Below are 16,668 nucleotides of genomic sequence, written 5' to 3' on the forward strand. Positions count from 1 at the left end.
TGTCAAGAAAGACTGATCAGCAACATATACTGACTGAGAAAATCCCACTGACTCAAAATTCATAATGAGGGCTTTTATGTAAAACATTGTTGTGCACGGGGATTGTGCCGAAAGGACTGTTCATTCAGAGTGTTGAGAGCTTTTCCTGGAAAAATATCAGATGCTCCACTGGGAACTTAGTTGAAAGCTACTCCTGAAGCAGGACAGTGGACTAGCAGTAACTGAGAAGGACCGACTGGAGGGAAAATGGAAAGCAGTGAAGGAGTGGTTTTCTCTGAACGCTGGTAATAACTCTTTCTATTTAAATTCTGTGTAAACCTTCCAGTGCATAACATTACCATACAAGACCTCTTCTAGGCACCTTTTGAAGGCAAGAATCAGATAGAGGTAAGTTTTGAGCTGGTTATTTTTTAAATATGACTTTCAAAAGCCCAAGTAGAAAACATATTTTTTTCTGCTACTTCCTAGAATATCTCAGGGTCAGTTGTTTTAATTTTTGTTTCTCAGTGTCAAGTATGATATGACTTACAGTCCTTGTTTAATTTTATTTTGTTAAAGCTTCTGTACCTCTGGCTGTTGCATGGAACTTGCAACATGAAAGATCTTTAAAAAGAATGTTAGCAGTTTTTGTCCCGAGAGAGAGTAGCAGTTATCTAGGTCAAATGGACTGTTTAGAACGAGCAAACTGTACTTGTGTGCTTGGGCAGCATTTGAATTAGAAGCAGAAAATATGTCTACCTGTAATTAAATGAACCAGCTTCTGCCTGTAAAGCCCCCTTTTTCAGACCATTCCTATCCTCCAATAACAGGAGTAACTGGGATGATTGCCTTGTAGAGAGTGCAATATATCAGAAAAGCAGCTTCTCAGGAATGAACTAAGCTATAAAAAAATCTGTATTTTACAATTTTTCTACCTGGACTGACCCTGGAAATTCTACTTTCTAAGTGGGATTGTTTTTCAGTCCCTTTCTCTACGAAACGATACATGTCAACCTTTCTTTACTAGTCTTCAGCAGTGTCCCACTTCTAACTGCAACTCTTGGCCATGGTTCACATAATTGACTCTGGTATCTGAAGTATAAAAGGAAAGATTGCAACACTCTGCAATGTGGTTTGACAATGCTGTCAAGGTCACCTGGGCATTTTCTGTCTTGAAAGATATGGCTGTTCCTGCCACAGCTGTTCCTTGCCCAGCCATAACTAGCCCAGTCTCTTGAGCTGGCTCTAGTGCTCACTGAACACTTCATTGAACCTATTCAGCTCACAAACAGCAGAAAAATGTTCTGCTTTCTTTGTCAAGTTAAATCAAATGAACCCCAGAGCCACCAGCTGAGAAACGTTGCAAAGGCCAGGGAAGGTTGGTGGCAGTGAGCCACAAGATGGGCTTGGCTCTGTTATTCAAACCCTTAATTCTTGACATGCTTCAAAATACCTGGGTTTATTAGGGCAGCAGAACAGCAAATGGAAAAATGGTATCTTGCAACCAGGAAAAGGGATTTCAAGTACAAGAGACCTGATTCAGCTCCTGGTTCCACCTCATATCACCACCCATGCCTAAACCTCTTTGTAACTCAAAAATTTGAGTTCCTTTGAAAACTGATTTGAAACTTACTATCAAGAAGAACAAGAAAAGTACATTATTCAACACTAGGGTATCTAAGAATGCTACAGTCTCCTTCTTCTAAATGATGTCTGCAACCAAAAGCTGGTTTTACCCACTGCTTCTAAAGCACTATTTAAAGCTATTGTTCTCTACTATGTTCAGAGCCATACTGACTAGAGGAAAGGATTACTTTTCCTTGAAGGTGTGCAATTGGTCTCAATTAGCATAAGCTGAATGTCAGGCTGTGGGAGGTTTTTGTTTGAATGCTCTTTGGATCACCTAAAACTCATCCTGGATGTTTCGCAAGTGCTTAGGCTCTCTGCAGCTCCCTTCTACCCAGCTGTCAGATCAGTTCTGTAAAGCAAGCAGCCAAAACTTTGTCTGTCCTCTCCTTGGCACAGTGAAAAGGAAGCTCATAATCAAATGATAGGAAGGCAGTTTGCAGTAATTCTGCACAATAAGGGAATATTGATTCCCTTTTCTGTATTGACAAAAAAAAGGACTGAGGCATGAATTAGCTAATTTAAATTCCTCATGGAGTCCCATGTCTCATCTCCAGGTACAGCGAGCAAGTCTCCTTTCACAAGATTAGTCCATCTAAAGGTATTAACACATTTTTTGTCTTTCTCTTTATGTTCTTTTTTCTTCACTGCATCTTACTGAAACAAGAAGACAACAAATCATATTTGCACTGGTCATTCAGAGTTAACCTTAGAACAACTCCTTTAGAGTGAACTATTTCCATTTTCTTATTTAAGTGCTTCTAGTCTTATTTTCTTTTTTTTACTAGGAACCATTTTTTCATTGGAGACAGGCCACAGGAATTCAAGTTTTGGCCAATTCCCCCACTTTCTGCTAGACTTTGCACTGGTGTGAAGTGTGTTTCCTCTGTGTTGGTAAGTTACCCAGAGAAAGGTTTGAAGATTTGGAATCTGTCCAGATCCGGTTGGCTACTTTTTTCTTAGCGGGCATTCACTGCTTTTATAAATGAAAAGTAACATTGGAGTGTCTTGTTTTGAACTTCTGTCACTCAAGTTCCTTTGGTCAGCAGAGGACAAAGAGTGCAAGCTGTAGTCAGAGCTACCTCATTACTTGTTGTGGAATCTGAAATTCTTTATTTCTGTGAGTAACTGCTTGGTAAAACTGTATTAAGAGACTGCAGGATCAAATTGTTGAGATATGATTTATACTGACTTCAATTTCAGGTGGCTGTTGCCATCCCAGAGGCAAAACCTAAAATATCAACTATTTGTTTCTCTAGTTGTCCCTTTCTGCCCACTCGGTTGTGCTGGCCACCATCAGTAGGGCCGTTCCTTTGGATTCCAAGGCTGCGCTGTAGACAAAATCACTGAAGTTAACGTCAAAAATAGCCTTTCAAGTTAACCTTCCTGGGTTATTTTTAACCCAGATCCAGAGGCACAATGCCTCTCAAAATAATAGCAAAACACAGCCATGCATGCCTGCACAGACCTTTGTTTTAGGGAGATCCCCACTGTGGTTTTAACTCTCCATTTCGCCGAAGGAGCTCAGTCCTTCCTCACCACGGTGTGAATGAGCGAGGGACGATCCTCCCCTGGCGCCACCAGCACCTCCCGAGAGCCCAGCTCCCGAAAGGGGCCGCGGCAGCACCCCGGTCCCTGCACGCTGTGGGAGTCTGTGCGTGCCGGCACCTCTCAGTGCGCTCTGCGAGCAGGGAGAGCGTTCTTACAAGACTCTCCCGGCTGGGCTGGTAGCTGATACACAACCATTGAGCCGCTTTCCTTGGCACGGAGGTGGCCGTAAGGGAGGGGGTACGGGACCGGCCCGCGCCGTGTCCCGGCGGCCCGGCAGGGAGGACGGTCGGAGCGGGGCCGGGGCGCTCCGGGAGGCTCGTTCGCTCCCGGTCCTCAGCCGCGCCGCTGCCCGGGGCGGCCCCCGGCGGGGCGGGCGGGACGTGTCGGCCCCGGCCGGGTCCCTCCCGTCCCTCCCGCCCCGTACTTAAAGCGGTGGCGGCGGGCGCTGCCCGCGCTCGCGCCCTGACCGTGTCCTCCCACAGAGCATGGCCCCGACGTGCCTGCAGCCCCTGCTGAGGTACCGCTCCTTCGCCATCCTCTTCCTCACGCCGCTGCTGCTGCTGCCGCTGCCGCTCGCTGTGACCACGAAGGTAGGTGCCTGCGGGGCCCCTGCGGGAACAGAGCCCGGCTCCGGGCCTGCTGCCCCCCGGGTGACCCCACTCCGCCCGGCTCCGGCCCTGCTCCCGGTGGCACCCAACCCACCGTGCCAATTAGATGCAATTCATTCTGGGCCAAGACAAACCCGTGCGTAGCTGGCCGGCATTGGGATTGTCCTGCATTATGTCGTAGCGATTGGAGTCAGCAGAAGGGCAGGAGTGCGTCCCCCAGCTCTCTGCTCAGGGTCTGATACTCCCAGCATGTTGCTTGGTGACGTTCTCCATCCTGATGCGGTCAGCGTTGTGTTGTATGAATTGGTCAGGATTTCAAATGCCAAGTCCTCCAATTCATCCATCCAGGGATGGCGACGGCACAACTCCTTTGCATTCAGTGGAGTTACACCAGCATAAAATTGGAATAACCCAGGGAAGTTTGAGCTTTAATGCCTTGTAGCCTTCTTGACCAAGTGTGAAAGCTCAGTTCGCAGTATTTTAGCCTACTAGAGCTTTGGAAGCTATTCTAATGCCAAAGCCAGCCTTTCTTCTGAGCAACTTGTATCGCTCAGTCTGTTTTGAAGTAAGGGAAAATTTTATCTGTGTTTATAAACCAAATTGCCAACCCTTCTTGTTTACCTGTCTAAGTTATACACCAGCCTGGTCTTTCAGTTGAATGGTGGTGCTTTATATAATGGGATGTTCCTGACTGTTAAGCTCTACTTTGATCAAAACTAGGAAAGATTTCCAAAAAAATTAAGTATGTCTTCAGTTTGCCATTATTTGTAGGCATATTTTGTCATTACCCTAACCTAAGAAATTACAATATTTCACAATGGGAAGGCAATATTTCTGTCAGTGACTGCTTTTTCATCTCTCAGCCAGGAGGCAGGTCACTGTGTTTAGTGTCAACTGCACAGAAACACCAAAGAGACATTCTGTGACTGTTTCCATAAATCGCATATATAGGTATAAATACAAATATATATTTAATTCCAAATCTTTTGTTGTTTGAATTGGCCACAGTTGCTGGAGTTAAATTATAAGCATGGCTGTATTTTTGAACTTCACATAAATTATTTACTCTCTACTCTCTACAACCAGGGTTTTGAATTTTATTCAGAGTTGTTTATCTGTCTTTCATAGTAGCAACAGATTAACCAGTCAATTCTACCCCTGCATTACTACAGTACAGCATGAATTGTATCATGAGCTGACCTTATAAAGGGAAGAGACTTCAACCGGATCTGCCTGATATCTTGTAGTCTCTGAAGAATTTTTCTTTTCAAAACTTGTGCTGTAATTAATCTGGAAACTTGAGGGAAAAATTTTCACATTACTTAGAAAAGATGTTTTATGGTTCTTGAACTTCTCAACAAAATTACCTAAAACACAGCCCTACTTACTAATATCATCTGATGTCAGTTTTTAAATGTCACTGTCACACCATTTATTTTAGCAATAAAGTCACATTTGTTGTATTAGAGTAAAATCCCATAAACATATGCCCTAAATAGGAGCAAATAGTGAGCTACAGAACACTGACTTCAGCTTTCAAGCAGTTTACTGTTCGCTGATGAATACCTGCTTCTCCTGACAATTTTTAGAGTACAAACCACAGAAGGCTGGGATACAGAAATGCCTGGTCAACAGCCCAAAAAGAAAAGTTACAACAATTCTAAACTAGGGAATCCCCTTAGCGGGTAGAGACAGTATGATATGGGAAAACAGTTTAATACCTCTAATGTGCTTAGTCACAAAAAAAAAAAAAAAAAAAAAAAAGTTTTACTTTATGAGTTACTTTAAAAAGCAAAGAACTTTTATGTTATTCAGTGAAATAGTTTCTGAGCTCAGCTGTGTTACTGGACATACATCAAAGATTTGTGAATTTCAGAAAAGCTAATCATCCACACTGGGAAATTTGGCCATCCATTTAAAAAAATTAACTCTATATTGCTGTTCTTGGCTCCTAGATGTAAAATCTGCTGACCTCAACCACCAAGAGATACTTTTACAAAGCAAGCTGTGCACTTACCTAGTGGTGGAAGATTTGTTTTTCTCACAGCATTTATTTTGTGTGGTTGTATTAAAGCAAACACTATAGTCTTCTTGGTCAGAAAGATCTTTTTATACAAGTGACTTCAGAACATGATTTAAAAGTGCAAGTTTAAGTCCTTATTCAGCATAACTTGTTAAGCTACAGACAGTGTAGCGTGTGAGCCACTTGTGAGAGCTACCAATGTGTTTCTTATCTTTAAAAACAGTTTCTAATGCTTAAATGTGTCTTCTATTATGTTGCAGGAGGCCCGATGTGCGTATATCATCATTATCATGGCTGTGTACTGGTGCACTGAAGTGATCCCCCTGGCTGTCACCTCCCTCATGCCAGTGGTATTTTTCCCTCTGCTTGGAGTTCAGACCTCTAAAAAAGTGAGGAACTTGTGCAATCCAGGTCTGATACAGAGAAATCCAGTGCTCTGATCCCTCATCAATATTTAACCAACAAGTCTGTATTAGTGTTCAGGGTTCTTATATGGGAAGATGCTGAGCTATGTACACATTTGCCCAAAGTGTTAACAGTGGGGGGCTTGAGGTGGTAGAGGGGAGGGTCTGTTTTGGACATGGGTCCTGCTGGAGAGCATCCCACTAGTGCCAGCAGTTTGTGTGTTCCCAGCCATGAAAAGAAAGAAAAAGTAGAGCTGACAGTCTTCTGGGAGATCTCAAAATGCATGGGACAAACTTGTGAGAGTTTGTCCCATGGTGCCAGCAGGTGTGCTGTGTCCTCCCCAGATCTCTGCCTGGGCTGTTTGTGCTGGAGGCACAAGGCACAGGCTGTGTTCAGGTTCTGTAGCCCAGGTTCACTTCTGCCCAACAAGCTGGTAAAGGCATGTTGCCGATGGTGCTGAGAAAGCCCTTTGGGAGCTCAGTATTTCCAGCATCTTCTATACTTTGAACCCCCTGCTGCGTTTTAGGAAACTGGTGTCATTTTGCACAATGATGCACAAAGAGCTCCTGCACAGGCAAGTCACCAGTTACACAGGAGATGAAGGGCTCAGGAAACTGCAGGGAGCTCGCAGGCAGCAGCTGCCTCTTGTTCCATTGTTGACTGGGGCCTGGTCCAGTCCATGGATTTGAGAGGGTGGTAAGCAAATTGTACTAGTGAAGCAAGTATTTTGGCCTGACTTACCTTCTCTGTCTTACAGGTGTGCTTGCAGTACCTAAATAGCACAAACATGCTCTTCTTTGGAGGGCTGATTGTCGCAATTTCTGTTGAGCAGTGGAATCTTCACAAAAGGATTGCACTGAGGGTCCTTCTGATTCTTGGGGTGAAACCTGCACTGTAAGAGTATTACATTGGTTTTTTTCTTACCTCTTATCAGTTTAGCAAAGGCCTAGGGATGATATTTAACAGTCAGCAGCGAAAGGATCCCTCAAGAGCCAAATTAGCTGTACTTGCACAGAGTTTCCAGAAATGAACTCTAGCAACAGGAGCAGTTTATTTGTACTTTATCCAAAACTAGCATCTGACTAAATTTTAGAGGCTTGTCATTAGGGACAAAATTATGACAGACTTAATTATGCCCTGGGATTCCTTCAGTGAACGTGGCAGAGCTGTCCTAGAAGGTAGTCTGGCCCTGCTCTGTACTAGTGACTGCACACATCCCTGCCTGGGATTTGCTCTCCAGATCATAGTGACTACAAAGCCTAGCAGCATCTGTTCACTTTCTTCCTCTCTCCTCTGTGTCTTTCTCTCTTTTCAGCCTGATGCTGGGATTTATGATAGTCACTGCCTTCCTGTCAATGTGGATAAGCAACACAGCCACCACTGCCATGATGGTTCCCATTGTCCAGGCTGTCCTGGATCAATTGGACATGACAGAGCATGATGTGACCACGGTGGAACCAGCAACTGGGCAAACAAATACAGTGATTGAGCTGGAGGAAAAGAGCACATCAGGGTCCACTGCAGTGCACGGTAATGGCCTGCTCACCAATAAGCTGATGCTACTGAACTTGCTACACTCAGCTCCCCAACCTAGGAGTGCTGTGTACCCTTTCCAAGGAAAGAGGATGGTAACCTGACTGAAATCCTGTAAATATATGACATTTAGGTTTTACAAAATAGCTTTCAATTTTGAAGGCTGCCATTTTGTATGCTAGTGATAGAGCCCAGACAGGTTGTTATGTTCTTTCCTTCGAGCTAGTGTCATCCTCCCAGTTTCCCTAGACTTAACTGCCTGTTTAAGGAAGTGAAGAGCATATCCTGTGGGAAACTACCATCCAAACCCCCAGCATCCCACTTTCTAAATCTTGTGATTATCAGTGGGGATTCCGGTTCTAGGCCATGTAGGACTATTTGAAAAAATTATGTAAACACAATCTATTTTGGTTATAGGGTAATAAATATCTCTTTATTGACCAGATGGTATGTGGAGGTAGGGAGAAGAAAGAGGACTGCTTTAAAAGCCACATGGAGAAAAGGAACTGGTGTAATTTGACTTACAGTAGACAGGCTGTTCATGTGTGTGATCTTACCCTGATGCTTGATTCCTCGAGGTCCTCTGCCACTGATGTGGTTCTACATAGGTTTCACTTCATTTTGAATATGTGGACAAACTCAGACCCACTCATTTCAGTGCTCTGCTGTGCTGTTACACAGGGCTATGTTATTAAATATGATTAAAAATCAAATTCCAAGTGTAGTGAAGATAATAAGAGTGTGCAGAAAATACCCTTTGATATTGTTGAGTTGGTTGCAATTGCCATAAATTCTTTGTCCTGCTCCATTAGTCCAGTCAGATTTCAAGATTAGAGTGTTAACCTCAGAGAACAATGGACACAAAAGTAAAGTTTCGTGGTTATTGTAAATTGACATAATGCCAAGCAAGGATTTGGGTTTCAGTGGTTTATTTTCCCTGCCTGTATTCACATCTGTTAAAGTTAGTTGGGTTGTTGCTGTGGAATTGGAATGGTTTCAGTGACTACAATATTTGGCTGGTGGTAAGCCTCTCTGTGAAACAAGACATTACTGAAGAGGAGTTGTGGCACTCATGTGGGCAACAGCATCCTTGAATCATGTAAACTCAGTCCATCAGCCTCTTTCTTCTGCTTCTCGTGAACATTAGTCTGAAGTATTTAGGGAGATATCTGTGGGTTTTTAAATTAAAATAAAAGGCACATACAAACTGGAAGCACTAAACCTACAGACCATATCCTGAACTGTCTGCATTTCCAACTTTACCTGAGGCAAATAATTTTCTTTCTGTCTAGGTGTAAGCAATGAACAAGTCACTGATGACCCCAAATCTGAGGAAAGTAAAACAAGGAAGCGTGTATGCAAGGGAATGACACTTTGTGTATGCTATGCTGCCAGCATCGGAGGAACTGCAACACTTACTGGAACAGGGCCAAATGTGGTACTGAAAGGCCAGATGAATCAGTAAGTAATTTTTGCTGCTTCTTTTAGTTACACTGTCGTCCTGTTTGTGTGACCAATTGACTGATCTTAGATGACAATTTCAGTTGTGAGCTTCAAGCAATTAGTTGAGGAACTGAGACTGAGAAATGTGTATGAAGTGTTAGGCCTCGGTTTTTTTTTTTTTTTTTGCTTCAGCATCTTTTAAAAGGAAGCTATGTGATGGAATTAAGGTCTTCTGAAAAAATGGAAATACTTGTTGGCAATCAACATGCAAATGGTTGATTATGCAATATTGGTTCTTCTGTGTCCTCTCTTTCAACTGAATTGCAGCACATCTGGAAGAGGAACTGCAGTAAAGAGCACCAGAAGAATGTAGATTAACTCTACTCATAAGCACACTGAAGAGAACTAGAAGGAACTTGGCCCCTCCTGTAACACTGTTCCTCCATGCTGTGGCTGTGGAAACTGTGCAGTTGTGTTGTTCTGTCATTGCTAAACTGAGATTGGGAACTGATCTACATGGAACCCAATCTGCAGTGGAAAATTTTCCAACATTACTTCCTTGTGTTGCAAGTGCTTCAGCCTTAGCTGCTACATTATCTCTTGGTTTTAACACCCAGCTGGAAGTTTGCTATTGATATTTTTCCTCCAGTCATTATTGGCAAGCACAGAGAATAACAAAAATTGCCTTTCTTAAAACACTGCCTTCATTCTTTCAAGCCAACTAGCAACTTTTTAATCTGTTGAAGGCAGTAGAAGTACAGATATTAATTTCAGGGAAGACATTTATTGTTCTCTTACTAAAATGAGTTGGGAGGAAGAAAAAAATATCCTTTCTTGGGATGAATGAACAGGTGTGTTAGGAGTGAAAGGTGTCTAGAATAAATGGGAGATCTTTCAGCCATGCTTATCTGACTGAGACCTAAAGTATCAACATAAGCCCCTGTATGCATCAGATTAAAACACAGGGAAAACTGACAGTCAATTAAGTTCTGCTCTGAAGTCAGGCTGCCTTATCCCATGACTTAAATTAGGCTGTGGATGTTACCTATGATTGCTTGTAATGGTTGTCCTAGATTTACATGCATAATTGTCTCTAGCACATATTAAAGGGAGACTAGACTGCTAAAGGTTTTGACATTCATACAGAAAATAATTTCTTTACAGGTTATACCCCGACAGTAATGATATTGTGGACTTTGCTTCCTGGTTTGGATTTTCATTCCCAAACATGGTTCTGATGTTGGTGCTAGCTTGGCTTTGGTTACAGTGCTCCTTCATGGGACTCAAGTGAGTATTTATCTACATGATATTATGTAAACCCCTCAGTAAGTTAGTGCAGATCAGCTTACTGAGACATCTGGCTAAAACAAATGCAGTGACAAGTTATTAATTTTGTAGCAGACAGCAGGTCCATTTCACAAAAATTTTGAGGTCTGGAAACGTTTTGTGTTAATGGGAGGTATACTGAGGCAAAAGCCATATACTTTCTTAATCTTCAGTCAGAATTGCGTTTTTATTTTCCAATCTCTCGCCTGTGAATTTCAGCCCTAGGAGAGCTGGCATAGCTGGTTTGCAGCCATTGATTGAAACCTGACTTTTTCATCCTGGGTTACTCGAAATTGCCATCCTTTGATAAACCACATTCTTCTGTGAGAACTGGTGTGTCCCCACAAAATACTTTGGCACTGTTGTAGTTTCTTTATTTATGGTCTCTGCTGTGGTCTGTGTCTGTCCCCAAGAGGGGTAGCTGCAGAGTGATAAGGATGTTAGATCCCTCTAATATGTTCATACTTACGGTATTTTTTTCTCCCTTTTTTCAAAGCTTAAAAAAAACCTGTGGCTTTCGGGCAGAGAAAACTGACAAAGAAAAAGCTGCATACAGTGTGCTGAAGGCAGAAATGAAGAAGTTAGGCCCAATGTCTTATGCTGAAATAAATGTCCTCCTTTTGTTTGTATTGCTGGTGGTCTTGTGGTTTTCCAGAAACCCAGGCTTTATAAAAGGCTGGGCTGGTATACTCTTCAAAGGAGGAGAAAAGTAAGTATTTAGGAGTTTTTTCCATCTTTTACCCACTTGGTTATTATTCAGATTCCCTTGCTCATACATTCCATTTTGTATGTGGGATCATTAATTCCAACTTTACCTGACTTCACATGTTTGCTGGGCTTGATACAATGGCTTGTACATGACACTACCAATCATCTGTGATTTGACAGTTTGTGCTGCAGTGAAAAGGCTGGAGACTGAAACATGGAGCCTGCTGAACTTCGTAAAAGAAGAGAAAATTCTGTAATGTTGGTCTCAGTCACACTGACATACACCTTAGTATTTTGTTTGTATGAGCTCCAATCAGTTGCAGTGGCATTTGAATATTTGGTAATATCACCTTTAACCAATACCTTAGAACTCACTGGAAAATTAATTTTGTGCTTGGAATGGCTTCTTTGTGTAGTGTTCGTGCATGGCATGTTAGGAATATAAAATATTTATTGGGACTGTCATTCAGGCCATTTATTTAGATGTCTGTCTTTGAGATACAACTGTTGAATCTTGGTTTCAGCACAGAGAAAGAACCCTGCTCCAGGAGGGATGAGTTGTCATCCAGGACTCTATTTGTTAATGTGTATTGTAGCTTGTTTCTTTTATTTATTTTATTTATTGTGTTTAAATTATGGCAGGTCTGAGAGACTTCAGACATGAGCTAATGACCTATTTTGCTCAAGCCCCAAATGGGATGGCAAAGATCAGTGACTAGAATGCTGGAAGGCACCCCTTTTCTAGGAGAAAGGTGTCCATTTTCTAACCTGTATTCTCTTTTCTTCATTAGGTATATCACTGATTCTGTTCCTGCTGTGTTTATTGCCCTGTTACTGTTTGTCCTTCCTGCTCATAAGCCCAAATGCATAGGCTGGAATCCAAGCACATCTGACCCTGAACAGACTGAAGAAGGTATTTAAAAGAGGGACTGTAGTACTGTGAAACATCTAACTCACGCAGCCAACAAGGCAGAAACATGCACTGGATTTGCATGCAGTTCTTTAGAGCATCTCACCTACCTCCCTTGTTGGGCAGCGCTGGGGCACAGTCCACGTCTATTTCCACGTGTGTTACCCTCACCCTGTGCAGATTTCTCAGTACTGTGCATCTGCCCACCAGTATCTTACAGAACAGAAGACAAAGTGTCTTTGTTCACCTAAAACATGTTCTACTTTTTATTTCTCACTTCAGATAAGAAAAAGCCATTTTTATCAGCCCCGCTGCTAGACTGGAATGTGGTTCAAAGGAAGATGCCCTGGAGCATTGTGCTGCTGCTGGGAGGAGGTTTTGCTTTGGCTGATGCAAGCGCAGTATGTTCTGACATCTGTTTTTCTCTGACTCAAAGGCAAACTTCCCTGGTTTGTTATCTAGTCCTGTATTACTGGGCATGCACCCAAAGCCAAACCCAGTAGCCAAGTTCAGATCTGAAGGGAGATCTAAATTAGCAAAAACCAAGGAGAGGTGAATGCTTGTGAGTCTTCTTCAGGAATTTTTGTTCTTTAAAGTTTCTTTAATTTATCTTACCTCTTGGAGACTCCTGAGTAGGTTGGGATCTTTGCTGTCTGGACAGTCCAGAAAAGCATCCTTTCTTATTTCTGTAATCATCCCAGTCCCAGTCCTGGCTAGAAAAGTAAAAGTATAGATAGCACTTGTCAGATTTTCAGTACCATTTGAGGTTTGTTTGAGGGTTATATATCTTCAGACTTAAAGCAAAACCACTGCTGAAGTGGTCAGAAAGAAAATCCTGGGTTGATGCTGTGTTTATAAAGTCACAGAAAAGGCAGCTAAATTCCCAAAACAGGAAGGAATCTTGAGGTGAACCATATAGTTTCTTTCATCACTGCTAAGATGCATCTAAATTAAAGGAAGCGTTATCTATCAGTAGTGCGATATTTTGGGGAAAGTCATGTTCACATCTAAGTTTTGTGGCTTATTAGGTTTAAACCATGGGACAAGTTAAAGCTCTGGTCCTGACATTCATCTGCATAAAACACGCATAGATTATTAAAGCTCCAGAGCACTAAAAACTATCAAGTCAGATTTTGTAACCTGTTTGTATCAACTACTGCCTGTGTTCCTACAATAGAGCATTCACACAGAATCATAACCTTCAGAAACCTTAGAAAAATGTGCCAAGAAGTTTCTGGGCCATACACTAAGTATTTGCAATGACCTCAGAAAAATTTTCTTGTTCAGCAAGAAAACCATAATTTTGTAACCTGTGTGTGAGCAAGTATTTGGTTTCCGCAAGAATCAGAAAAGTGGGATTCAGTGTTATGTCCAGTTGGCAAGGAATTTTTTTTAGTTTTTGTTACAGATAATTGTACTTTCCCAGATGGTATATGTATAATTCAGGCGTCCTTTAGTATTATTTGTCAGGAATGTTGCCCATAACATGGCTTCCCTGTTTGTGAGTCAGGGGTTCTAAACCTCACTGACACCCACTTTCTTTCTTGCAGAACTCGGGGCTCTCAGCTTGGATGGGTCGTCAGATGACTCCACTGGGATCTATCCCACCATGGGCCATTGCAACAGTGATCTCCCTTATTACAGCTGTCTTCACCGAATGCACCAGTAACGTGGCCACAGCTACCCTCTTCCTGCCTGTCTTTTCATCCTTGGTAAGATTGCTTCTGTCCTGTCAGCTGGAGGATCAGAGTTAAACTGGGTGGCAAAGCAATATTATAATTATTGTCTTGGATGTTGTTCCAGTGTACTTAAAAGGAAGCCAGGTCATGCCTTCTGTAAGGTGTGTGCCTTGGCCCTGGAGAGGGTGAAGTGACAGTCACTTTTTCAATACAGTTCAGCAAATATCAGTTACTTCTGGTAATTTTGAACCATCAGCTTAGAACTGGGAAAACACGCACACACAAAACCCAAACCAAAACAAAATCCAGCACTTTCTGATGGTGCCTTTGAATTATTCATCTTCACATTTTGTGCTGAAATACTCAAAGTGGTAGGCCTGATTATTAGGAATGTGTAATTTCTCACAGGAACCTAGAACAATTCTAAAACTTAGGGAGGAAAACCTGATAAGTTTTGCTGCCTTTTCTGAGCAGAATCGAAACTGTGGCATAAAGAGAAAAATAGGTTACTTTGTTTTTTAATTAGAAAAGGACAAACACTTTATTCTAGACTATTTCCTCAAAGTAAAATTACCCCAATCAAGGTACTGAGCTATTAATGACTTAAATTGGCACTTGAGTTTTGAGTGCCACAGAGTTTATGTAAAGTCTAAGAGTGTCACTCCACGTGCCTAGTAATTATAATTCCCATTCCTGGAAAAAGGGTGGTCCGAGGTCAAAGAAAAGATTGTTGGATATATTTGACCAGAAATCTAAATTATACCATAGAGCAAAACAAACAACATGAAAGAATTGTTTTTAAGTATCATTGGACAGGAAACAACAGCAAGTTATCTTTAAGCACATGTGGATTTCAGAATAAAGTGTTTGTGAATTATTTTGGTGATGTCATACAAGGAAACAAAGTAAGTCTATGTATCTCATTGGTCTGGTGTGGATTGATCCTTTATGCTTTTCTTTTCAAACACCCCCAGAGTGATATTCTCTCCATTTCATTGCAGGCTGAATCAGTCAAGATCCACCCTTTGTATGTTATGCTGCCGGGTACTCTCAGTGCTTCATTTGCCTTCATGCTACCTGTTGCAACACCACCAAATGCAATAGTGTTTTCTTACGGCCACATCCGCGTTTTGGATATGGTAAGATAATTGCCTTCTCTCTTATCTGAAATTCTCCATTGCTTTCTTCCCGAAATATGGTGAGAGTTTAATTTTCTTTGCACAGTATTTCCAAAGTACCAGGAAGCTCTTATGGGCTGTAACTGCATCTCTACTGCAACTCTACGCCACTCTCTTCTGCAGAGATAATATTGTGATAAAAATTTGCATCTCTGAAGTAAGAGTACTTCTCTCATGGGCTTTGGCAGACATACAGATTGGCCTAAGTGAAATGAAAAACTGACAAGTCATAAGTCTGTGAAAGCTAAAGGGTTAAAGTCCAGGCATGCCTTGCAGTGTTCTGGGGCTTTGGCGAGTATCTAAAGCCTTGTCTCCACTGGAGCTGAAAGCAGAAGGTAGCAATCAGTAGCCCTTGGCTCTGGTCCTCTGATTTTCTGCCAGACCACACAGGGCAGGTTCTGGGCAGAACACACAAACATTACTGGTTTTCTAACTGGATACTTGAAGAGGGCATAAGCTGTTCTCTAACTAATAAGAACGATGTGTTACATATGCCTTCAAGCTCCTCGACTGGTTATATACATAGCAAAGTGGTCAAAGACTTTGCAGTGTGTTCCCTGGTATCTCCACCTAAGCAAGAGCAGAAGGCAGTGGAGACGGTGGCTATTTCTGTGATTTATTTGACCATCTTTCTTGTGTATGTACAAGTAGGTCTTGCTGCAGTTTGCTGTGCTGGTGTTTGGGTGTTGCTGGTTTGGACTTGCTGTGCTGGTGTTTGGTTATTGCTGTTGGTTTGGATTTTTTTCCTCACAGGTTAAAGCTGGAATAGTGATGAATGTCATTGGAGTCTGCTGTGTCACACTGGCCATCAACACATGGGGAAGACCTATGTTTCAGCTGGACACATTCCCAGCCTGGGCAAATAGCACAAGAAATCAGTGAGCTGTGAAGAATTCGTGTGTTGAACAAGGAAAGTACCCTCAGTACTCCCTATTGCCTAAAGTCCTTTGTAAACTCTCATCACCACTTCAGATCCAGAGCTGGGTGTTTGCTGCCTTCCAGCAGTCACACATCAGTTCAAGTTTGAACCAACCCAATCTTACTCCAGTTGTGCTGGAGCCAAAAGTGTTCGCAATTATACAACCTCTGTGTCAGGATCATAAGTATGTTTGAGTGATCCATTGTACCTCCAATCAAGGTCAAGGATTAGGATTTATCAAACTTTCAATAAAGAGAGGGGAGGCTGTTGTATCAAATGGTTTGAACTATTATGTCACTGGTATGTACTTGTAAATCACTAGTATTGAATATTGCACTCAGGCAGGGGCTGAACATTCCTTACCTATTCCTTATACCTACAAGTCAGCAACTGTACCGAGAAATCCCTGTTGTCACTTGTCTAGTGACGAAGGGGTATGTGATGTTGTGCTATGTTATGTTTTAGTTGGGCCTCAACCATGTGGTGGGATCCTTCCAAGTTAGCATCCAATACACTTTCTCTTGCCTTGTTTTCACTCCCAAATCTCACTGCATTTAGACCACCCTTATTGAGGGTTGAGATAATGTAATTCCATGATGGTCATGATTCAGCTGATATCTCGGACAACGATGCACTAATGCTGGCTCTGTGTTTCTTGCACTGTGGCAATTAGACTGAGGAAGCCTTTCCCTCAGTCACAGGTGTGATTTCACATCCCAACTAGTGTTTTCCAAGTGCCAGCCTGGAAATGACCAGTGGCCCTTGGGACTTCATATCTAT

The 16,668-nt window shown here is 42.2% G+C and overlaps 1 protein-coding gene across 1 annotated transcript; it reads left to right on the forward strand.

Annotated features, from left to right (window-relative positions):
• Positions 1-3,545: 3,545 nt before the first annotated feature.
• On the forward strand, positions 3,546-16,165 carry SLC13A5 (solute carrier family 13 member 5). Its single transcript, XM_059866042.1, has 12 exons — positions 3,546-3,746; positions 6,048-6,176; positions 6,950-7,086; positions 7,508-7,722; positions 9,018-9,186; positions 10,333-10,455; positions 10,991-11,203; positions 11,994-12,115; positions 12,395-12,513; positions 13,663-13,824; positions 14,793-14,930; positions 15,723-16,165. Exons 1-12 carry the CDS (start codon positions 3,642-3,644, stop codon positions 15,849-15,851), a joined length of 1,761 nt encoding a protein of 586 aa, XP_059722025.1. The 5' UTR covers positions 3,546-3,641; the 3' UTR covers positions 15,852-16,165.
• Positions 16,166-16,668: the final 503 nt, after the last annotated feature.

The sequence above is a fragment of the Haemorhous mexicanus genome, chromosome 22 (assembly GCF_027477595.1).
Source record: "Haemorhous mexicanus isolate bHaeMex1 chromosome 22, bHaeMex1.pri, whole genome shotgun sequence".
Lineage (NCBI taxonomy): Eukaryota > Metazoa > Chordata > Aves > Passeriformes > Fringillidae > Haemorhous > Haemorhous mexicanus.

Bases quoted from the DNA above. Each gene is read 5' to 3' on its own strand.
- SLC13A5 (XM_059866042.1), top strand. From the start codon at position 3,642: ATGGCCCCGACGTGCCTGCAGCCCCTGCTGAGGTACCGCTCCTTCGCC. The intron at 6,177-6,949 runs GTGAGGAACTTG...TCTGTCTTACAG, and splicing joins GAGTTCAGACCTCTAAAAAA to GTGTGCTTGCAGTACCTAAA. The intron at 10,456-10,990 runs GTGAGTATTTAT...CTTTTTTCAAAG, and splicing joins TGCTCCTTCATGGGACTCAA to CTTAAAAAAAACCTGTGGCT.